The sequence below is a fragment of the Argiope bruennichi genome, chromosome 2 (assembly GCF_947563725.1).
Source record: "Argiope bruennichi chromosome 2, qqArgBrue1.1, whole genome shotgun sequence".
NCBI classification, from domain to species: Eukaryota; Metazoa; Arthropoda; class Arachnida; order Araneae; family Araneidae; genus Argiope; species Argiope bruennichi.
Window position 1 is genome coordinate 132447902 of NC_079152.1, and position 24508 is coordinate 132472409.

The 24508-nt window shown below is 31.7% G+C and overlaps 3 protein-coding genes across 3 annotated transcripts in view; 2 read left to right on the forward strand and 1 right to left on the reverse strand.

The window, feature by feature from the left end:
* The first annotated feature begins 1459 nt into the window (after nt 1-1459).
* LOC129962338 (uncharacterized) lies at nt 1460-2836 on the forward strand. The gene has a single exon (XM_056076085.1). It carries the CDS (start codon nt 1460-1462, stop codon nt 2834-2836), a length of 1377 nt encoding a protein of 458 aa, XP_055932060.1.
* Nucleotides 2837-3823: 987 nt separating this feature from the next.
* On the forward strand, nt 3824-4504 carry LOC129962339 (uncharacterized). The gene has a single exon (XM_056076086.1). The coding sequence runs from the start codon at nt 3824-3826 to the stop codon at nt 4502-4504; it is 681 nt and encodes a 226-aa protein (XP_055932061.1).
* Nucleotides 4505-6913: 2409 nt separating this feature from the next.
* The window catches only part of LOC129962431 (uncharacterized), a 32202-nt gene continuing 14607 nt past the window's right edge, over nt 6914-24508 (reverse strand). The window contains exons 4-6 of the mRNA XM_056076202.1: nt 21589-21648; nt 18503-18611; nt 6914-7091 (exon numbers count right to left, since the gene is read on the reverse strand). Of these exons, the coding sequence (XP_055932177.1) occupies nt 6961-7091; nt 18503-18611; nt 21589-21648 (300 nt within the window). The 3' untranslated portion in view covers nt 6914-6960. The remainder of the gene's footprint in view (nt 7092-18502; nt 18612-21588; nt 21649-24508) is intronic.

The following is a 24508-nucleotide window of genomic DNA, read 5'->3' on the forward strand; positions in this document are numbered from 1 at the left end:
AATGCCTTCCCCCCGATCTCGTTTTAGAATATAATAAAGGCATGAAATCGGATAAATATGAAATAGATGAATTGCTCGACTTCCTGTCTCTTCAGCTGAAAGCAAAAGAACAATCGTTAATGTATGCTTCTTCCGTGAGTTCGAAAAAAGAAAAGTATTCATTTCCCCCGTTGCGTTATGATTCATCGAGCGGAAAAATAAATAATCCTAGATGTTTCCACTGCAAAGAGATTTAACAGTTCAGATTTGATCAGTTTTGAAGTAAAAATAAAAACACCGGAATGTTTATTCTGCAATAAATTTCATGATGTAGTTGATTGTGAATACGTACGTACTTTAAGTTTGGAAGAACGGAAACGTATACTGTCTGAAAAAGCTGCGTGTTTTATTTGTGCAAAGCAATTTCATGTTGCTAAATTTTGTAGGTCAAAAATAGCTTGTACTCTCTGTGGTAAAAAACATTTATCCATATTATGCAATCAAGATAATTCTGTTTCGAAAAATAATACCATTTGAATGAAAGTAAGGATGAGAATAATCTTTTAAATGAAAATTTCGTGTTGGCGAATAATCTATGTTCCAGGGAGGTTTATCTGCAGACTTTAATTGTTAGCGTCGAAAATAATGATTTAAAACACTATGTTAGATCGATCATTGACCTCGGGAGCCAGAGGTCGTATGTCAGCAAATACGTAACGGATGTAATGAAATTGAAGTGTCTTGGGAAACAAACGGTGACTCATAAACTTTTCGGAGGACCGAAAAGGCGGGAAAACCACAAGATGTATTCCATTAAATAGCGTAATACAGAAAATAATTTCTGTTGTAATGTAGAAGTAATGGATCAGAATAAAATTTGCACTTCTCTTCCCAAATTAGATTCTAAAAACATCGAAGATGTAAAACATTTGGGTATATTTGTTAGTGATATTTGCTTAGATGAAAATCTTTGTATGAAAACGATCCCAATGAGATTCACATATTATTAGGGGCAGATACAGCAGCCAGATTATTTACAGGAGAAATTAAAAAACTTTCGCCTGATCTAATTGCGATGAACACCAAGTTAGGTTGAACAGTTATTGGAAAATAATGAATTAATAAAAATGATAGTTCCAGCATGCTAATGTCGCTACTTGTCAACGACGTAAATATATCCGATCTTTGGAGGGATGATACATTGAATATCAATGAACCTGCGGAAACTCAAAGTAGAAAAGAACTAGAAGAAGCTGCTAAGGAACATTTTGAATGCAGTGTAACACGAGATAACGAGGGGCGCTACATTGTCAGTCTACCGTGGATACATGATCATCCACCTCTTCCTGATGGCAGAAAGATAGCTGAACGAAGACTTAACAGTTGTATTAAAACCTCAGAACGTGCCGAAAAGCTGGTCAATTATGATGATGTTTTTCAGGATTGACGGAGTGAGGGTATTATTGAAGAAGTTGATCCTATGCAAGAAATCAAAGTAAGACAGCATTTCTTACCTCACCATCCTGTCTTCTCGGAGAATTCGACGACCAAAGTTCGACCCGTTTTTGATGGTTCAGCTAAAGAAAAGAATGCACCTTCTATTAATGACTGCCTCGAAAAGGGACCAAATCTTGTTGAACTCATTCCATCTCTCATAAATCGCTTTCGTGTTGGAAAATATGGGGTGATATCTGACATCAAGAAGGCCTTTCTGCAAATTGGATTACAAGAACGAGATAGACCATATCTCAGATTTTTATGGAAGGATAGAGGAAAAGAAGGAAATATCAAGATCCTGCAGCACAAAAGAGTTGTGTTCGGAATATCCTCCAGTCCTTTCCTTCTGGGAGCTACATTAGAATTTCATTTAAAAAACGCTTCATATCATCTCAAGGAAACAGCTCAGCAACTTATGAGGTCTTTCTACATTGATAATTGTGTTTTCAGCGTCAACAGAAAAGAAGAACTCGCTAGATTTATTTCGGAATCGCAAGCACTATTATCTACTTCCATGTTTGAACTTCGAGGGTGGGATCATTCTCCTATTGAAGACAAAACTGAAGAAATGCAAGAAGACCGAAAGGTTCCAGTTCTTGGACTTCTGTGGAATTTGCCAAAGGAAACTATATCTCTAGATTTGAAAAGTTTGATAAAAGAAGGTAAGGGAACTATTACAAAAAGAAAAATCCTATCAACCGTTCATCGAATCTTTGATCCGATAGGATTTTCTTGTCCAGTGACTCTAGAGCCCAAATCTTTGTTGCAGGAATGTTGGAAATTGGGGCTCTCATGGGATGCTGAATTCTCTCAGCTGATAACCGAAATATTCGAACTCTGGAAGATGAAATTACCGAAATTGAATGCTCTTGAAATACCAAGATGTGTACGTGAGGACTTTGCAGAAGATTCCAAATTTTCCATCCATGTTTTCTGTGACGCAAGTCAGAGTGCCTACGCTACATGTATCTTCTTGAGAGCTGAATCTGCTGATAGCACGTCGTGCCAGTTAATACAAGCTAGAAATAGAGTTGCTCCTTTGAAAAAGATCTCTATTCTACGCCTAGAACTTTTGTCCTGCACAAATGGAGCTAGATTGGCAAAAACAACCATCTCCGAACTTGGACTTGAGAACATACCAATCTTCTACTGGTCTGACTCCATGAATGCTTTGTATCGGATCAAAAGAAATGAGAACTGGGCCACGTTCGTTTACAACAGGGTACTGGAAATCCGTAAACTCACTAATCCTGAAAACTGGAGGCACATAAATGGAACATTAAACCCAGCTGACCTTCCATCACGAGGTTCCAATGCAGAGGAACTTGTGAAGTCTCTTTGGTGGAACGGTCCAAATTGACTGCGAACGCCTATAGAAGATTGGCCTGTTTCAGAAACTATGGCAGATTTCGACGTTGTAAACTCCGAAAAAAGAAAATCTATTGTGTCTGCCACTAACACCACGACAGAGCAATTAGAGTATTTTTCTAAGGTATCTTCTTTCCGAAAAATGACCAGAATCACGGCTTGGATTTTTCGTTTTTATAAAAATACTAAAACCCAGAAAAAAGGAAGAAAATGCGGCACTTTAGATTTTGAAGAAGTAGAGGCTGCAGAAAAGTTCATTTTAAAACAAGTTCAAAGTCAATGTTTTTTGGGGAACGGAAAACTTAACTTACAGACATTCCTGGATTCAAATGGTTTGTTAAGAGTAAAGACAAAATTTCTCAAAGAAGTGATCTACCGAAATTTAGATTTCCAATTTTGCTGCCTTCAAAGCATGATGTTATCGGAAAACTTATTTTTGAAAAGCATGTTGAACTTTGTCATACTGGGATACAGATTTTGATGTCGAGTTTAAGAGAGAACTATTGGATCTTAAAAAGCAGGAAGACAATACGTCAAGTAATAAGGTGTAATATGCCAACGTTTTTCATCTCGGCCATTAGAAGTAGCAAGTGCCCCACTACCCGAAGTTCGCGTCAGAGATGCTTATGTTTTTGAAGTAGTAGGAGTTGACTTGTGCGGACCACTATATTCGAAAAACAAAACCAAATGTTGGGCTGTACTTTTTATATGCGCAGTTTATCGTGCAGTTCACATCGAGCTGGTAACTAGTTTATCAACAGATAGTTTTATTCTAGCTTTACGAAGGTTTATTTCTAGAAGAGGAAGACCAGCTACAATTTATTCAGATAATGGAACCAACTTAGTGGGTACTTCTAATGAGCTGAAATCAGTTGATTGGGGGAAAATACAAGAATATGCCTCGGTAAAGAAAATCCTATGGAAATTCAACCCCCCATCAGCCCCGTGGTGGGGCGGATTTTGGGAAAGGCTTATAGGTATGTTGAAATCTATCTTAAGAAAAGTTCTTGGAAAGACCTCCTTACAGTTTGAAGAATTGTACACTGTACTATGTGATGCTGAGGGCATTATAAATTTAAGACCTTTGTCATATTTAAATTACCTTATAGCATTAACATCTGCTATGTTTCTGCAAGATGCAAAAGAAACAGGAGTTCCAGATGTAGATCAAATAGATGCTAAGAGAAAGAATAAAAGATTCTTCTACAGGCAAAAATTGTGTCAAGATCTCAGAAAACGTTTCAGAATCGAATATCTTGGACATCTTAGAGAATTTTCAAAAATTCGTAATGAATCTAAAATTAAAGAAGGAGGCATTGTTCTCATCGGTGATAGTAACGTCAAGCGAATAAATTGGCCTTTGGGAAGAGTCATCAAATTATATCTTGGAAAAGACAAGAAAGTTCGTCTCGTGGAAGTACAGACCAAATCTGGGTCTTTCCTACGTCCAATCCAGAGACTTTTCCTTCTTGAGATCAGCCAAAGTGAAAAATCTGCTGTCCCATGTCTCCAAAAGAGTGATTCTCCATCCACAATGATGATTCCTGATGGTACACCTACATCTAGTGGCTCTCATGCTGTTCCAGATGTGAGCCAACCAAGAAGATCCCGTTATGTCCGGCTTTTAAAGCCCAGTGTTCTCCTGGACTCATTTGTTTGAGTTTCTGAGTTTCTCTACGAAACTCAAAGTTGGAAAAATGTCGGAAACAAGGACTTAACTGGAACCAGATTTGACTGAAAGGAACTTTCCCTTCTCGCCACCAGGGGCTTGTTGACTTCCTCTCGTTTTGACGGCAACCAACGAACGCGTTTCTGTATTCTCTTCTAATTTGTAAATATATTCTTAATTATGTAACATATAATCAAGTAGCTATTAAATAATCTTCTTCTTAAAGACAAGTTCCCCGTATTAATTAAGTCATAATCACTGAACCTGCCACTAATTAGAAATTTGAGATTTTCAGCTGTAACCAGATGGAGACAACACCATCAATATGTAAAAAAAGAGATTCCCACCAACAAAACAATAAAGGTAAGCGATTTTACTCCCCTATAATTTAGAGATTGTTCGTGTTGGAATAATCTCATTTGGATCAATAGAAAGCATTTTAGAGCTCTCTGAATTGGTTAACTTATTTCTTGCTAAACTTGTATATATAACTTTTTATACTTCTCCTCCCTGCTTCGCTTTCATTCCATTTTCTTCTCTGTGCCTCCTTCTTCGGACGAAAACAGGAGAATTGAATACTTGATGGATATTTGCGTCAAGTTGTAACTTTTTGTTGGCGATAAGTCGCCAAATGTGTCAACCTTCTATACCATTTTCTAATAGTCCAAGAAACGAAGAATTAATACCTCAAAAGGCGATAAATTGGCAATTTTTTCAAACTACGTGCATTTTGAGGCTTCGAAAACCTTAAACCAAAACAGCATCATTTTCTCAGATGATAATACTAATTTTGCAGTTTTGATAAATGTCCTGAGAATAACGAATTTTATATTTTTATACAAAGCGTCGGTCTTAGTAAAACTGAATGAGTTATAAAAATTTAAACATTACTTTCTTATGAAAACGTGCTATTTTTGATTATTCCATCGGACATTTCAAATTAGACATACCAGTCAACATTCGGTGTTTCTTACCGCCTGATTAACTAAGATTTTGAATTTGTTGCTTTTCCAAAAAAAATATTCATATTTAAAGCTTTACTACGCAATCAGTTTTGGTCGCAGACAATAAAAATGTCTTTTTTTCCTTTTTTTTAATTTAAAGATTGTGGGTGTGAAGAATATTTCATTGAATATGATTTCGCAGGATTAGGGTGATCAGAGGAAAACTTTCAGCATGGTATGATCGTTGGTAGTTTTAAAAGATTTCATAAAAAAAAGTTTCATAATTTTTTTAGAAATTTATTTGTTAACTGAAACAAAGTAAAATATTACAATACATGTCATTTAATGTCTTTTGAAAGCAAAAATAAAGCTGAATTTTATGATGATTTGGAGAAATTTATATTGAATAACTCTTCACCATATTGCATAAATTACAAAAAAAAAAAAAAACTTCTCAGTGCCCATTTGAATTCAGTACAAAACGATGCTGTTTACTGTACTCATAATTATAAAAAATATCTGATTCCAGCAAAAATGCTTTAATATGCTTGAAGTTTGATTTTTTTCGATCATTATATAAATATATAATAAAATGAAAATAAAATGGTGTAAGACTTCGTTAATAATATTGTTTATGATTATCAATACTTGATGCCTGAAATATTTTGCTGAAGCAGTCAAAGTTCACGGCGAATAAGCTGGGTCCTTAAAGCGGTCAGAAGAATGATAAAGATAAATAATGTGTAATTGAATGTTATTCACTTTAAAGGCCAGATAGTTTGATCTAGATCAAATAATGTGCTAAACGTATAATCTAGAATGTGAAAACATGCACTTCAGAAAGAATTTTTTCAGTTTCAATTTATTAACAATGGATCAAAATTTCGAAAAAAATACAAAAATTGATTTTTAGGTCCTCTTAAAATTAAAAAAATATATATGTTTGGAATAACAAAAAATAAATATTCGTTCAAAGTTTTTGAATCTAGTTTTTAGTTCAAAGTAATTGGCTTCATAAAATATTTAATAGCGCGATTTTCATCCATTCTTGAAAGCTAAGGAAAAAAGGATTCTTTTTAACACCTGCGTAGTCTTCATGACAAATAAAAGAGTGAAGTTTCAGTACTGCGAAATTTACGAGATAATGGAACCAGATACTTGATTTTTTAATTGCACCATGAAGTTATGGAAATGATACCTATTAGGAAAGTTCATGTACACAATGAACAGAACATATTTAAAACAAATGAATTAGCACACTTTTAATGTCTGTTTATGTGATGTAATCATTAACAAGAAATTATATCTCAACAACTTAACTGAAATATATCAACAGTGAACTAGTTGGTCACGAAAGCTACTTTTAGGAAATAAACTCGAATAAAAACAAAATATTTAGAAAGAATTTTTTTAATGAAATGAACACACTTTATCAGTGATTAATTTGATTCCGCAACTTGTTTATTGGTGCGTTATTCAATCTTCTTTCTTTTGAAGGAGTTTCTATAGAAAATGATGAAGAGAACAAGAATGCTGACGACGAAAAAAACATAAAATGTCTGTAGATTCGTCATCTTCTCGCAGCCGGTACCAACGGATATAATTATATACGCAATCACCAGCAAAAACTGCACCTAAAAAAAGATCAAGTCACTTACTACAATTTTTAATTTTTGAAATGTATTAAAAAATTTTCATACTTTTCAAATATTAACTATAATCTATAACTCCAGAGTATTCAATAACTGTTACGGAAGAAAACTGAATGTTTTTTAGATACCAATCTTGATGTATGTTCACGAGGGATGGTGTTCGTTTTTTTCAAGCTTCGATGACTGAACGTTATAAAGAAACAATATTAGTGAATCAAATGCATTTATCACCGAAACATACGTATAAAAATGGTTGATTTCCAACATAATTCGAAATGAGATTCAGATATGTGTCTGACGGGAAAATCAAGTTTCTCTGACCCCATTTCGAAGAAGAGAACCTTTGTCATTAGTAAATTGACATTGGCCTTACCTCTTCTTTGAAGATACTCACAAGATGAGAATTATTTTGATAACACAGCGAGTTCTTCATGTTGGCGCATGCGCGCTCCCAACAGGTCATGTGATCACGAGTGTAAAACAAACATTCTTTGGCAAACGCCGCACGGATGTCGGCAATAACTAACGTGGGTAATCACAGTGCAAAGTATGAATCGAAACCCACAATAACAAAAATTATTGCTATCTATAATAATGTTTTTGTGTTGTCTTGTCCTATGTCAATAAAAATATAGAAAAACAATAACACTGGTCCGTCATTAATTTATCAAATATACACTGGACTTTAAGCCAGACTACTTCATTCACCAAGAAATCAATTAATATGAAAAAAGATATTCGTCAATGAGCTTCAAGTAGTTTGAAAGAAGAGGGGGAATGCTAAAATTACAGATAATGAGCTTGTTGACGAGTATCCAAAAATTGCAACTTTGAAGGATGAATGTTCAACTGCGGCTTAAATCTTCGTTCATAGTTGCGACTTATCTCTTCGTTCTTAGCTGCGACTGATCTCTTCGGGTCATTGTTGCGACTTATCTCTTCAGTAAATGAAAATTGAAATAATTTTCAAACTAAGGAAGAGTTTCAAAAGAACATAAAATTTTTATATCACATTTCTTGCAGCTACTTTCAATGAAAATGGAAATCGAAATTGGCCCATCAATATGAAAAACGGCTGAATTTTTCACTGATTATGTCGAAAAATATCCACATTTTTGTGATGAAGCTCTTTTGTAATTTACTTGTGAATATTTTTTCTAGTCCCTCGGAGAAAAAACTTCCCACGTTTATACGAAAGGGTTTCACTTTTTCAAGAAGGTTAATTTATTGCATTAGATTAGATTTTCATTCCCCAACATTACTTTTAACTTTGGATTTACCATATTTAAAAAGCACATTCTTTTTAGTATCAATTGTTTGGTAGGCCATTTAATGAGTATGTGCTTTGGCATTAGTCGGGCCTGAAAGATTAGTAGATACGCGATTTCTGAGAAGTTGTAAGCAAAGTGCCACTGGAAACTGGAAACTAATTAGGTCTAATCCGTAATCCGATGGTAGAGACGATTTTTTTTTTTAACAAAGCATATTACTAGATATAAGGAGGTTAAAGTGAAAAATGATTGTGAATAGACGAGCGCCAATGAAAGTGGAAAAATGCGGGCGATGAATTAGTATAAGTTTAAAACAATAGTTGAAGAAAAGTCAAGTAACTTCGATAATGTTCAAGCCACTCATGAAGATGGACTAAGCATCGTTGAAGCTGGCTTGAAATGCATTGAACAGCACGAGGAATCATCACATAAAAATTTGATACGTTTCTCAAAATGCGATGCACAACAAGAAAATATCAATCTGCCGGAAAATAAATTACGATCACATACTTATAAAAAGTACTTAAATGATATGTATTACCTTACAATAGTTTCTTGGGTGTCTAAATTCTCATATACAAAGAGAAACTAGAGTAAATGGAACACATTCGACAACCAAAGTTTGACAAAAAGGTTTTTGGAGTTATGTTTGTCTGGGTAAGCAATAATAATAATAGTTCAATTAATAATAATTGAATTATTATTTTCATTGCTTTGACAGAGGTAGATGACACGTAGTCTTTATTTTTGTCGATTTTTGAGTGAAATCTATTCACAGGAAATTTGTATGTCCGATTGCACTTCAATTCGATAGCTCCATAACTTAGAGAGTTGCTTAAGTAAAATTTGGTACACAGTTTTATCACATGAAAAATAAATTCGCATCATATTTTGAACTGAATGTGCCTACGTGCTAACTTACGAATTCGTGTAATACCGTTGAGTGATACCGTCGCTTCGAAAGTTCTTTTTTCATGGGTTCAAAAACATGAAAGTCACAGAATGAAAAGTCTGGACTACATGGAGGGTTATCTCACACTTTCTGCTTAAAACTTTTTCAAAGGACCTCACGTTTGTTTTGCTGCATCCGGCCATTCATTGTCGTGGAGGTGCACAATGCATTTGGAAAGTTTACATGGGCATCAGTATTTAAGTAATTATAGTAATATTTTTAGTGTTTCACAATAAGATGCATAAATTTCAGCAACCTTGGGCAAGAACTCAGCACACTACAAACATTCACTGTCAAAAAACAGCATCATCATCACCTTTCGAGTCACGGAAGAGGAAAGTTTCAAGTTTGAGATTCCGATCACAGTTTTATCCAAAAACTCATTTTCTTCCTTTGGCTAAAATTGCAGAAATTCAAATGTACTTTCAAAACACTTTCATTAATAGGAAAGACGTCAATAGACGAGGCACTCATCAAGCACAAACTTCATGAAATTTAAGCTGGTCGGCAATAATTTTATGCACATTTCCATGAGAAATATCCAGTTCAATTCAGATTTCCTCTGTTCTTATGGGTCTGTTTGTAAGAATAATTTTATGCGAGCAGCGATTTTCAGGATTTGTCGCAGTTGCTGATTTTCCTTCGCGATCAACGTCATCATTATCTGTACGTCCGTTCACAAACATGTTACACCACTTTGCGATAGTTTGACATTGCATTTTCACTATATGGTTCATGCAACTGCTGAGAAATTTCAATTCAATTGGGAGGCACTATATATACAGGATATTGCCGAATTCGATCGACAAATTCTGAGAGGTGATAGTAGGCATCAAGAGGATGAAAAATCACCATACAACATAGGGTCCCAAATTAGGTTTAGTAGGTAAAAATTGCAAAAATATAGGGAGTACAAAAATTGTTGGAAACTGCAAACAGTTAATAAAAAATTTTAAGAAGATGATTTAACTATGATTTTTTAAAAATTACATTCTTAAATTTTTTTTCTTGTATGTAACATACCAATTTGATGATCCAGGGGGCCTTATATTACTGAAAACGGGAAAAGATACTTAAATTTATACTTTAATTTGCTATAAGCTTACTTTTATTTGCTATTATTATACTTTTATTTGCTAATTTATACTTTAATTTGCTATAAGCATGTAGTGAGAAAACCGAGGAATTTTTAAGATATTGAAGAAAAACTTAAATGGGCGCCAGAAAACATCGCTGCAACGTTGGTACCGATGTTTGCAGAGGGTGTTCCGAAACTCGAAAGATAAATTTAGAACGGTGATAGTAGGCATTAAGGAGATTAAAACTTTTCAGAAAACATACGGTCATAGGCAACTTATTCAGTTAAAATTGCAAAAACAGACGTCAAGAAATCAAAGAACCTGGCAAAGAGAGTAGCCCTATGAGTGTGGGGATTAGGAACAAGATAATAGAGAAGAAGAAGCCTTTTCGAATGCAAATTTTTCATGCGTTAGAGAACATTAAAAGCAGCAAACAAATATTCATTAATGGGCACTGCAGACTTGATGGCCGTTAAACTTGATTCACAAATATGACAGATTTCACGAATGCAATTAAAATGTGCTGCTGTAACATCATGCATTAATCAATTGTTCTAACGTACAATTGGCGGTAATCCCTATAGTAATCCGGAGGAACTCTCTGTAAGAAAACAAGGTGAAAGGTTCGGGCAGAAGATGTAGTCCCAATAGATAATATCCGGTAATCCCTTTCCAGATGTTAATATTACACTTGTACATTCGACGACATAATGATATGGGGATTATCGAATGACTAAATACTGGCTTTGTGCCTATTTAAAACGTCTTCTCTCGTAGAGTAGGATTGATTTGAGATTAAAATTCTAGATGAAACGTATGCATCTTCCTGTGTGTCCTCAAGCATCCAGCATGCGAAATCCACCAGCAATTGATAATAATCATTGCATTGAAGTCGGACTTTCTGTAACTGTAAAGGGTTAATATTTCAGCATGCATAGCCTTATTGTTTTGTATCGAATAATCAGTTCAGCTGCAACTGATCGTCTTTTTGTAGATGGAGCATCGACAAAGCGCTGTTTTCTGTTTCAAGTGTGCGCACACTGCGTTCTTGTCCTGAATTTGGTCTTGGTATTTTGAAGAATCCTGTCTCCCATAGCTGTGGATCGATGTTTGCAAACGTGGAAAGGTGCGGACAATGCCAAATCGGATATTGCTCTTGATATTCTCTGTGTTACGCGTCCATTGCCATCCGCTCGACCGTAAGTTAATTGCATATCCGTATATTCTTCATTCGTGAAATCTATCATGCTGTTGTGGAATAAAGTAAAACGACCATCATTTCTACAATGTTCATTAATGAAATCTATCTCGCTTTCTTTGTTTTCCTTGAACGAATGGATAATTTATACACGAAAAGGCTTTTATCTTCTCAAATATTTGCTTCAAATTCTCGCATTCATAGGGCCATTTTCTTCATCAGGCTCATTCTCTTTTCGACGTCCGTTTTTGCGATTTTCATTTAATAAATGTCAACTGCGACCCTCTATTTTATGTTAATTTTTCATCTCCTTAATACCTACTATCTCCACTCAGAATTTATATTTCGAATTTGGCAACACCCCCCCCCCCTGCTAATAATGGTACCGATGTTGCCGCAATGTTTTCTGATGCCTGTTTCAGTTTTTCTTGAATATCTTAAAAACTCCTCAGTTTTCATATCACATGCTTATATCAAATTAGAGAGTATAACATTTTCAAGCTTTTATTTTGCTTCAAGTTTTAATATTACTGCAAATAAGAGTTCTGAGGTGAAACATAATTTTTAATTAATTTATTTATTTTTTAAAATTTCCAGCAATTCTCGCACTTTCTATATTTTTGCTTTTTTTACATACTTAACGTCGTTTGAGACCCTATGTTGTATGGTGATTTTTTTTATATTTTTGAGGCATACTATCACCTCTTTGAATTTGTCGGTCAAAATTGGATACACCTTGTATATATATATATATATATATATATATATATATATATATATATATATATATATATATATATATATATGGTTGTGATTGATTTTCATTAAATTTACCTTTGGCCAGTGACTTCTTGATCAGAAACTGTCGATTGACAGTTTTAGACGCAAAAATTCAAAAGTATCAGCGCTGTATATGGTATTTTTAGATCAATTTTTTAATGTCCATGAGACTAAACTGATAAAGTATTGTGATGAAAAAAAAATAACAACTAAAAATTGTTCCATATATTAATAGATCCATATAGAATTATTTTATCCGTGAAATCTTAAATGCTTTTTTAAAATTCATATATATATATGAATGTAATCAATTAGAGATTTGAGACAAATACTTTCAATTTGTATTATTGTTAGATATCTTTTCCACCACAAATATTTTTGTATGGACTTTCCAAAAGCTGATAATCCATAATAAAAGTACATGATGACGTGCACAAACGAATTCAGAAACATGCTGATGATGATAAAGAAAACTGAAATGAAAAAGAAAACAAATGACAATTCATTATGCAGACTTCTATAATTTTCTGTTAATAATTTTTATGCTTTTCAAAAAATAGTATAGCTTCTACTCCACGAAAGGTCTACTTCAAAAAGCAACACGTGCAATAAATGTCAGACATATTCAAGATATTAAACTAATATCTTAAATCATTCAAAATACGATGCTGAAATTGCTGTTGTACAATCTTTTGAAGAAGAAGACATGCACTGCTTTTTATTCCAAAACTAATTATCGTACAATAAAACTGTCAGTGTAGAAATATGTTTTCTATAAGGATGTGAAATTGCTTCCCATTTAATGGCCATCAGCATATTTGGATTTAGTCCAAGTCAATTTTTTAATTTCAAGCAGTTTCGAATAGTTAAAAATGCATATAACATTTCGTTTTTTTATGTAAATAGCTGATGTTTTATAAGTAATTGAAAGTTTGAATTATTAATGATAAATGAGTTTCCTCATTTATTTCAATACATTTAATAATATAATGATCTTACAAACAATTCTTAATCTGCATTAAAATACTTAATAAATAAGATAAAAGCCATGCATTTTTAAAATATGGAAGTATATTTTCAAATTTTTTGCTAATTTTTAATTTTTCAAATTAAACATTCTTGAAAAGAAAGTCATACAAATTTCATACCAATCAAAGGAGCCAGATCTAAAAAAGCATTGCCCCAAATTACATTTATTTCTATAAAATATTTTTTTATTTAATATTTTTCAAAAATTTTTTTATATAATAATAACCAAAAAGTTTAAAAGCAGTATAATTTTTTTTTATTGGGAGTTAAGTGGGGTTGCAAAAAGGTTCACTGGAAGGAAGTAAAAATATCGTTAAAAATGAATTATAAGCAATACATTTCTTTTATCGCCGCTTCATATAAAGACATTTTTTTTTTCTTTTCGATGCTAATGTTAAGGTGATGAAAAAAATCAATTCAAACAACAAATTCTAAACTGGCTACATTTGAATAGAAGATTCGCGCCAAAGAGTGCCCACATTTTCCCCAAACCTGATTGGTTCAAAATAATGAAATTCTTATTGTTCTAAAGTAATGATGTTCAAAGCTTCAAAACTCGGACATATTTTGTTTTAGAAGATTGAAAGATATTTTTTTATTTAAAAATTATTGCTTAAATTATGTTTTATTGGATATAATTTATATGACTATAACATTGTATAAAATGTAGAATTCATAATTTTTCAGAAATGTATCTATTGAGTGAAACTAAATAAAATATTATTAACTATAATTAGAGCATTTCTTCAACTGATAAAATGATTCATATAATTTTAGAATTCATTAATTAGATATTTTGAAGTTCCAAATAATGTAAAAAAAATGTTAAGCTCTAATAATTTTAAAGTCATGATGAGAAAAGTTTGAAATTTCGAATATTTTTAATTAAAAAAAATTAAATACAAAATTACAAAAAAAAAGATGCATTTTCCCATCTTCCAATATATATATATTATATATATTTCAGAGTTATTTACTTCTGGCCAAACCGTCTTACAGTAAGACAACCACTGACGCAGATATGCACTCACAATTATCTTTATTATTAGCTGAGATTATTTTATTATTAGCTGAGATTACTTTATTATTATCTGAGTGTGTGTGTTGGCGCTCTACCGAATATGCGTAAGAATTTGTGCTAACACATTTAACACAATTGTATCTAGGATGATGAAATATGCTCCTCTCATCCTTTTTTAAAAAATTCTATTTAAAATTATTAATTCAAAATTAAATGGAATTTTAATGATTTTTCCTCCAAAATTTCCGAAAATATGAAAAAGAAAATAATTTTCTTTTTGATATTTTCCATTTTTCCATCAAGCTATTCTTTTCGATGATTTAACTTAATTGTAGATAAAATATTTTATCTTCTTTTAATGAATTCGAAAATATTCTATAAGCATTAAATAAATGAGTATTTTAAGCGTATTCGACAACAATATATTTAACTATTGTAAAAAAATTCAAAAATCGTTTTCAATATTGCTGCAAATATACAATTCTGGTTTCTAGTTTCCTTATTGAATATGAAGGTATGACGACATGGTCTATTATTCCAAATAAGTAGTCATTGTTTAAGGGGGTCCAGGACACATTTTGAAAATTTTTTTATTAATTAATTTAAAATTTTGAAATTTTTTGTACTGATTAACCATCTTATTAATAAGCAAAATCACAACACAAAAGTTTTCAAATTTTTTTTTTAAATTTAAAATTTAAATTTTTTTTGAAAAAAGTGACATTGTTTTAAATTGATATAACTCAAAATATTTTTGATCAATTTTCAAAATTTTTTCATTAAATCAAACACAAATATATATTCTTTCATTTTGATTCGGCAATTTAAAAAATATTAATTAAAAAAATTTGAATGAAAATTTTGAAAAAATCTTGGGTACTTTTTTTAAAAAAATTCATATCTTGAAAAGTAATTTTTTTTAAAAATTTGTTGAATCAAAATTAAAGTAAACAGTTTGAAAAGTATGTGTTTCAAATTTCAGACCTCTATCTTTATATGATCTGGACTTATATCAATTTGATCACAACAAATAATGAAAAAAAGCAACCTGGTTAAAAATGCGTTTAAAGTTTAAAAATAAAATTTATAAGAATTAAAACTATTTAAATACCTTTAAAAGCTTCCAGATGCATAAGAGACACCTCCCTTCCTCACAAGTGTTTGGTTTAATTTAATTTTTGAAAGTTCAACCGTTTTCCGATATAACTTAAAAGTCTCGGTCGACTTAAATAATGCCTTTCGGAGATGTCGCGTTTGCACTTTCTTTAACATACTGAGAGACGATTGGCATGGGGAAAGGAAATCAGAGTTGAACATACTTAAAGTTGAGGGTTTGATTCCCTTATTAAAATCTGTTATTCCTCTAGCCGCAGCAATGTCAACTCTAACTTTTGAACCGTTCATATTTTTGGGACAACGGGTCCAAATCATGTTGTGCAGAGACTCATTTCTGTTTTGAGTTTCCCCTTTTGAACAACGCTCTAAAAGACTATCCAAGGCCAGTCTTTGAAAAATAGGCATCATTTTCACAATTATATTTTCACGCAACGGGGTTTTTAAAGCTTTTTTATGTGCAGCAGGTTTTTGATTTGAAGCAATGGCTCGTTGATAAAAACACCAAGATTCTTTTCCAGCAGGGCAAGTCGTATGTTTTGGTTTTGAGTCTGTAGAGCTGCAGTGTTGAAGAATAGCATAAATATCCCTTTTCATAGCTTTAACGTTGTTTTTATTTCTTATAATTGAATTACGGTAATACCTGGTAATTTTTTTTATTGTTGCGTCACTTAGACTGCCATATTTCTTTCCACCGAGTGTAAAGCCTCTTTTCTTTTCAGCATCTACTAAATTTCTCAAAGCAGTCCCCATCCTTTTCCCAACATGATTTATGCATTCTATTTTTTGTATCGAGACTTCCTTACCATAAACATTTGAAGCTTTTAGGTCGAGGAATGTTTTAGTGTCTCCATCTCCAACCAGTTCCACGTATCGAAATCCTAGTTTTTCGGAATTCTTCCATAATTTCAAAACCATATTTACCTCCATTCCTCCAGAAGATCCAACGTAATTAACATCACAAGATGGAGCATGACCTTTTTGCCACACAGCGAATTCCGGTGAATCTTTACCTAAAGCTTTCTTCGTTTGAATACAGTGATTACAAACTTTCGATGAAACCTGGTTATCAATTACATATCCGGTCAGCACGTCGATCACACACCACACAGCGTAATTTGACGTGTGACCTCTTTTATGCCAAGTAGCATCATAGCTTACAGCTATATCCAAAATATTAGATGAAGATTTGGATAGAAGGCCATGAACTTCTTTAACTGTTTTTAAAGTGTCTTTCTGTTGTTCTTGAAAGTTTTCTAGAGTAGAAGAATGAAAAGATTTTAAATGTCTAGTGAAAGATTTAGAATCCATGCAAGGCAAGTTCATTATACAAGAAAATTTTTCAAGTCCTGCATGTCCTTTTCCCAGTTCAGTCATAGCAACCACTGTTCTGCGATTAATATCGTATGAGCTTTTCTTATTTTCAATCACATTCGTAGAAGAGTTCTTTGAAAATTAAAAAAAACAGTTCTTGCAAGTTACATTTATATCTTGGGCCAAACCAAACTGTTTGCCAATGTGAAGTTCTAATGTATTCTGTTTGCAATAGATACAACAACAACTTAATAAAATATCATGCAATACAGACTGTTTTAAAATGATGTAATTTTCATTTACTTCTTCAGGCAAGTTTTTCTTCACTGAAGAAATTGTGTTTCGCTCATCCAAACGTTTAACAACTTTGCTTTCAGCAGCTACCAAAGTATCACAATCCAAGTTTTGTTTTTGATTTTTTTTCATGATTTCAGACCGCAAAAGTTGAGATTTCCTTTTTCTACCCATTTTAACAGCTTATGAAACCAAATAACTGCGTAAACTTTCAGAAAAAATTAGAAGAAAACAAACTTTAGAGCAGGGAACTAAAAAGCACGTTGTCTCATGAAATGTAAACACAGAGGTTCAAATAAACACTGAATCTCTTCGTTTCATTTCATTATTGAAGGAGTTGAGTTGTATACAAACTAAATCTAGGATTTAAAATAAATTCTTTAAAAATTTATTTCCAAAAAATCAAAAATTACGCTAAAACAACGCCAGGAAATGTTTGTTTACATTTAAAGAGATGAAATTGCCATGGCAACGCCTTTTTGACAGTTGGAATTTCAAAGCAGTGGTCAACAAAAATTATGATATCTCTAGTTCTAATTAAGATAGAAACATGATTTTATTGTTATTTTAAGCAAAAACGCATGCAGAATTTTTTCAGCTAAAAAGAATTTCGAAAATTTGAAGATTTATGTGTCCCGGACCCCCTTAAAGTGTGCTTTGGGCATCTATTTGAAATTTTAATGCTCTTAACCTAATGTTTAATTTCAAAATTAAAAAGAATTTTTAAAGAAATTTAAAGGTTTTTTAATTTCGCTCATTTTTAAACATTGCTGTTTCCTAAATTGAAATTGGAACGATATTATAAAAAAAATATTACGATAATACAGAAGGTGTTTGGATATGTTTATATTTTAATAATATTTTCTTTCATTTTATCTTGCTTTTGTCCTTCTGTGTTTTGTTATTATTTATTATACTATTGTACCTGACAACCAGTTTTATTCTGATGCCATTGAGTTTGTCTTTTTGTGCATAGCTGCGTGTCAATAGTTTGTATTCTGTTTCTATGGCCTCACTATGCTCCAGGAATGTTTTCTCTCCATTGATTTAAGCACCATCCTTATCTTTAATGTGAAATTAAACTGTTGTATACGGAAGAACTCTCTAGTTGTTTTCAGACCAAAGAGATAATATATAAAATTATACTATCGTTCTTATTACATGAAAGTTGCTATCTTGTAAACTTTTCAATTTTGGAATAAGTATTGAATGGAACTATGAAAAACTTGCGGTTTCATCATGAAAGTACAAAGTAAGAATACTACATATAGAACTCTGGGTATCAAGTAAAAAATCAGAAAAATAAGTTGATAAAAGAAAATTAAAAGACGTAATGAAGTACTTAGGTCAGGTGCTGCCCCAATCCAGGTAACTAGTAAACAAGTGACAATGTGATGGTAAACATGAAGAAATGATATCTGATTTTGCTTCTTGCGTAGCACAAAGAAAATCTGAAAAGTGGTAAATTAAAATTATATAGAAATAAAATAAATTATTCAATAGAATAATTACAAATTTTTTAAAAGGCACTTTCCGAATATCTCATTTTGCACATCTGAGTTTCACAAAAATGGAACATTAAACAATGGATTTAATTATTCCTGCATCTCTCTTGAATACACAGATGTGATTTAGAGAACAAATATTTCTTGCAGCATTATATATATTACATATTATATATATTAAATGTATAAAGGAAAGATTGTATTGGTAAGAGGACAAATTCTTGCATTTAATAGATTCTACTCAGCTTATATTACAAGCTGTTTCGTTGGAAGCAAATATGAGTCGATTGTAAACGTAGAAATGATTCTTGGGGTTTATAATTAATATAAAAAGCGCAGAAGCCAAATTTTGTAAAAATATGTGCAATTATATTGCGTTGAACATAAAATAATACACCAAAGAAGGTCCTTCTGTGTTACTCAACGTTGGTAAAATGGATTTTTAAAAATGAAACAAAACCTTAGTAGTATAATTAATTTTATTCAACACTCATTCTGGTGAAAGGAGATTAGGTATAAACCGAAGCTTTTAAAAATGATTTTTCTTTGGTCTAAATTTGAATAACAAATGACATAATATTGCCGAATGTAAATCAATACTATTATTTCATTAATATTTCAGTTATAAAAAGGAAATATTTTAGGCAATCACTACCTGTCCTAATATTCCTTAGCTGCTCCTAAAATGTTTTGATTTAAATTTCTTTTATTGATGTTAATTGTTAAGTTTATTTAGAATTTTTTATTATTTTAAACAATATGTTTCGTTAATACTATTTAATTATTTATTATTTAATTTTTGTTGTTAAGCTATCCAAACTCGTTAAAAAGGCCTATTTTCACTAAAATTGGCATTTCTTAAAAATCCTTTTATTGGATATACTAATCTTGGAGCTATCCCAAACGGGTTTACTTTTATCTCTACCTTAATTAGAAGTCAAGATATTAATATTTTCGTAATGATAGGTAAACCGGAACTGGGCATTTAAACAACCGAAAGAACCGATTTAAAAAGCTGAAAACCTGTTAAAAATTTGTATAAACAGAAATTTAGTTTTAAGTATAATTTTAGTAAACTTTTAATGAAGTAATTAAACTAATGCCACTTTTGGAAATTGTGTGGAATGCAGAATTACTGATATTTTTACTGACAAATCGCAAAATTATAACGGAATTGCAATTCGTAGTAATGTAAACAATTTGCAAGAAATGCAAAGCGCAGTCATTGCGTCCTTTTTTCGTCGCTGCTCAAATGAAAAACAGCCTATGCATGGTCAATGCCCAACTGGGCCCAACAGTTGGTGCGTTGGTGCAAATTTCAAAGAGCTGCGTGTAATAAATTAGATTACAGCGACAAGTCAAAGGGACTCCCACAAAATATTTTGAATGTCATAAAACTATAATGCATGAAACTGTGTGATAAAAAATGTAAAAGAAGTGTTTGCACGAAAAACCGTAAAATCGCAATGAGAGTTTCTACGGTGTTTTGTGGAAATTTGTACCTAAAGTTTTTGTTGAGCTCCGAACCATCAGATTAGGGGCATTTATCTCTGTAATACATTTTAAAGAAGGTTTTATAGGATTACTGAATATCCTTAAGGTTATTAGAGTGTATCCTAATGCAAAAGCAGTTAGAGCATTTGCTCAGTTTGACAAAAACAGAATAAATGAATCTAGGCGACATTCACTGTCAAATGAAAAATTGCCAGAAAAAAGATTAAGAAAAGGAAAATTATTAAACGTTGAGGAGGAAAAAGGTATAATCTATACATATGGTGAATTTTAAATATGTAAATTCATAATTTATTATTAAAACATTTTACTATATACTTTAAATGGATTTTCTCAAAATCGATTTTTACTTATTTTTTGCTCACTTCAAGTCAAATAACTCAAAATATAACAAACATATTACTATGAAATTTGGTGGATTTTTTTCTTTGTACTATTTGCCAGGGAATCAACTAAAAGAATTTAGATTGAGTGAATATTTTTTTTTAAATTTACAGTCTATTGTTTGAATAATAACGTCATAAATTTACTAAAAATGTCATAAATTTTCGACACGTTCTAAATTTTTTAGTTTATTATTATAACCATGAACTTGTAGTTCATTCCCTAGAGAAAACTACGTAGTTTATTTTGGCGTAAGGTTTTTTTCAAATGAGAGTAACAATTTTCGGTGTAGCTACTTTGAATTTTTTTTTTAATATTTAGCTTAAATTTCTGCTAATAAATATCAATTTTCAAAAATTATTAATTTTTATTTCAAACTTTGACATTTTATTGCTAATCATGAATAGTCTTAAACCCAGAAATATTGTTAAAGTATGTCTACACCATGTGTTTCTAAAAAGTTGTTCCGAACTTGTTCGGATACCTTCACAAATAAAAATAATTTATTTCAAATTCTTCTTTAGTCATGTTTTGTCGCTTCCAAAGGAGAACTTCAAAAATATGTTTTTCATTAGAGTAAAGTTACAGCATACGACTGAATAAAATGGAATTTAAAGTTATAAATGAATTTAAATTAAAAAAAGATTTCAAAAAAGGAGAAATATGTATGGATGAACCTTTATGCTACTGTTGTATATACTGAAATAGCCCCTAAACCGTTTTCTTTTATATCCTCAGTTATTTTGAAATGATTTGTCTTTTATCTGGGGATTCCTCATTGTTCAGAATTATTTCAAAAATTATTAATCGGGGATTGTAATTGAAAAATTTCAAAATTACCCAAAAATATTTTTTATATGATTGCAGTTTGCCTACTTTTAAAAAGGCATGTTTCCAAGTCCAACAGCGTATCTTCCTAAAATCTTTTATAGATTATGGCAATAAGAATTACCCGAAGAATTATTTGACAAACTGAAGAAAACATTGGAATCATTGATAATATCATTTTAGACACATGAATACTTACCGTATCAAATAAAGCTAAATATTTTTCAAGAACTATATTCCATAGTATAAACAGTTTACCCTGAAATAAAAATGGTTTGGTTAAAATTTTTATGTAAAAAATTATATTAATGAAAAATAATGCTGTCTTTTGTTCCCTTAGACTGTAAGAAGAAACATTTGCGCCATATAAACGTTGATCTAATTTACATTGAGTCATAATTTCCACATTTTCCTGCTCATATTTGAACACTAAAACATCGAGAGATCGAATATTGTTTATATAAGTATTGAGTTTTATAGTTTATTAAATATACTCGAAATAATATAATACACATATGAGATCTGAGTCTGCACATCTACCAATATATATATATATATAAATAGCTGACATTATAAAAGGTATTTCACTTTAAAGAAAATAGATGGCGCCAGTAAATTAGATATGGAAAAATGTTCTGCTCTACTAAATCGTTTTCTACAAGATAATTTAAAAAAATAACAAATAGTTTTCAAATATGAATTTTTTAAAAGTGAAAGCACATTCTTAAAGGCTGCTTTTCATGTAAGTAACATGCCGATTTGATGAACCAGGGGGTCGTAAATTATTGAAAACGAAAAAGTAGTTTAGAACCCTTATCTTCAAAAATATTTAAACTTTAAGAAAAATATAAGTTTGAAAATATGAAGTATGTTATACTCTTTAATTTGATATAAGTCTATAGTGTGAAAACTGAGGAGGTTTTAAGATATTCAGGAAATACTAAAATGTTTGCCGGGAAACATTGCTGCAACATCAGCACCGTTGTTTACAGAGGGTGTTGCCAAATTCGAAAGGTAAATTTAGAGAAGTTATAGTAGTAGGCATTAAGGAGATGAAAAATTATCATAAAACATTGGGTAGCAGGAGACGTTTATTCTTTGAAACTCGCAAAAACAGACATTAGAAGAGACAATTAGCCTGGCGAAAAGAATGGCCCCATGAATGCGAGGATTTGGAAGAAGGTAGTCGAGAAGAAGAAGCTTTCTCGTATGTAAATTTTCCATGCGTTACGGGAATATAAAAGTGGCGAGCATTGCAGAATTTATAATTCGATGCGTATAAAAGCAGTTTGTATTCATTAAAGAGTAGTGCAAAATTGATAGTCGATAACTTTCATTCATAAACAAAGTGTCAAATTTCACTAATGACGAATATGCGGATATGCATTTAATTTATGGCCGAGTGGATGGTGATGGACGCCTAGCACAAAGAATATATCAAGAGAAATATCCAAGTAGGCTTTGTCCACATCACAGCATCTTGGTAAATATTGATGGACGGTTACTGGAGACAGGATCCATCAAAATAATGAATCCAAATGCAGGGTAAGAACGCAGTGTGCGCACACCTGAAACAGAAAAATGATATTTGAAGAATTTTGCCGATACCCCATCGACAAGAATGCGATCAGTTGCAGTTGAATTGGGTATTCGAAACGCTGGATGCTTGGTGCCACACAGGAAGATGCACTCTTTCCTGCAAGAATTTTACTCTCAGATTTTATCTCCGATCTGTTGATTGGCCACCACTTTCCCCGGACCCCAATCCCTTGGATTTCTTATTCTGGGCCTCATGAAATCTCTTGTTTATCAGACACCTTTGGATACAGTGGAAGATCTCGTAGCACGGATCGTCGTCACTGTTGGAGAAATCGCAGGATCAGTTGGTATGTTTGAGCGCGTCCAGCTGTCCTTTAAACGTCGGTGTCGGTTGTGTAATGACCTTCGCGGCCGAAGCATTGAGTAACTTTTATAAAAGCTTCCCATCGTCTCCTCTCATACTACAGTCTTTCTAATATTAAAATGTCTGTGCTGCAAATGTATGCTGTATATGTATTCCACCAAATAAATTTCCACCATCTTTTGCGACTTTATATTTATTTCTTTGGAAATTCTTATCGCCTTTTTGCCTATTATCACTTCACAGAATTTTTTGGTAGAATTTTGCAATACCTTCTGTAAACATCGGTGCCGATGTTGCAGCGATGTTAACCGGCAAACATTTTAGTTTTTTTTTTTTGAATATTTTAAAACTTCTTCAATTTTCACACCACAGACTTATATCAAATTAAAGAGTATAAAATTCTTTATATTTTCAAGCTTTTATTTTTCTTAAAGTTTTAATATTTTTGAAGATAAGGGTTCTAGACTATTTTTTCGTTTTCAATAATTTACGACTATCTGGTTCATGAAATCGGCATGTTACTTACATGAAAAATAGCATTTAAGAATGTGTTTTCACATAAAAAAAAATCATATTTGAAACACCATTTATTATTTTTTTATCAATTTTTTAATTTTCCAACAGCTCTCCAACACCCTGTATATATATATATATATATATATATATATATATATATAAGTAACCAATCTAAAGTAAGAAATATTTTGAAAACGAAACCAAAATGAAAACGAAACGAAATAGTTTCGGAATCGTAACTAAAAATAATTTCTTATTCAAACTAAAACCAAAAAAAGAACAGGAAAAACTTCATGGTATTTAGAGAGAGCAAATGCAGCTACTTCTAAAACACAGATGAATTGATACAAAAGTATTAAAATCAAGTTAATAGGAAAATCAAATAAACTAAATAAAAAAAGAATCCAGCCTGAAGACTTTTTCATGGGTCACCCTCAAGCAGGGATTCAAAAAAAGGGATTTTTTTTTCTGTGATGGAACACAGACAAAAAGTCTAATAATGATTACTCGTGACCCGAAAATCCCCTGTAATTAGGCCTAAGAGATAAACCATTTTTACAGAAAGGACAATACAAAACAACAAATTAGAAGAAAATAACCACTAATAAGTAAAAATACAATAACAAAATAACAATAAACACTAAAGCACTTAAACCACTAAAGGAAAACAAAAAGTAAAGCACATAACAACAGCAGGCAA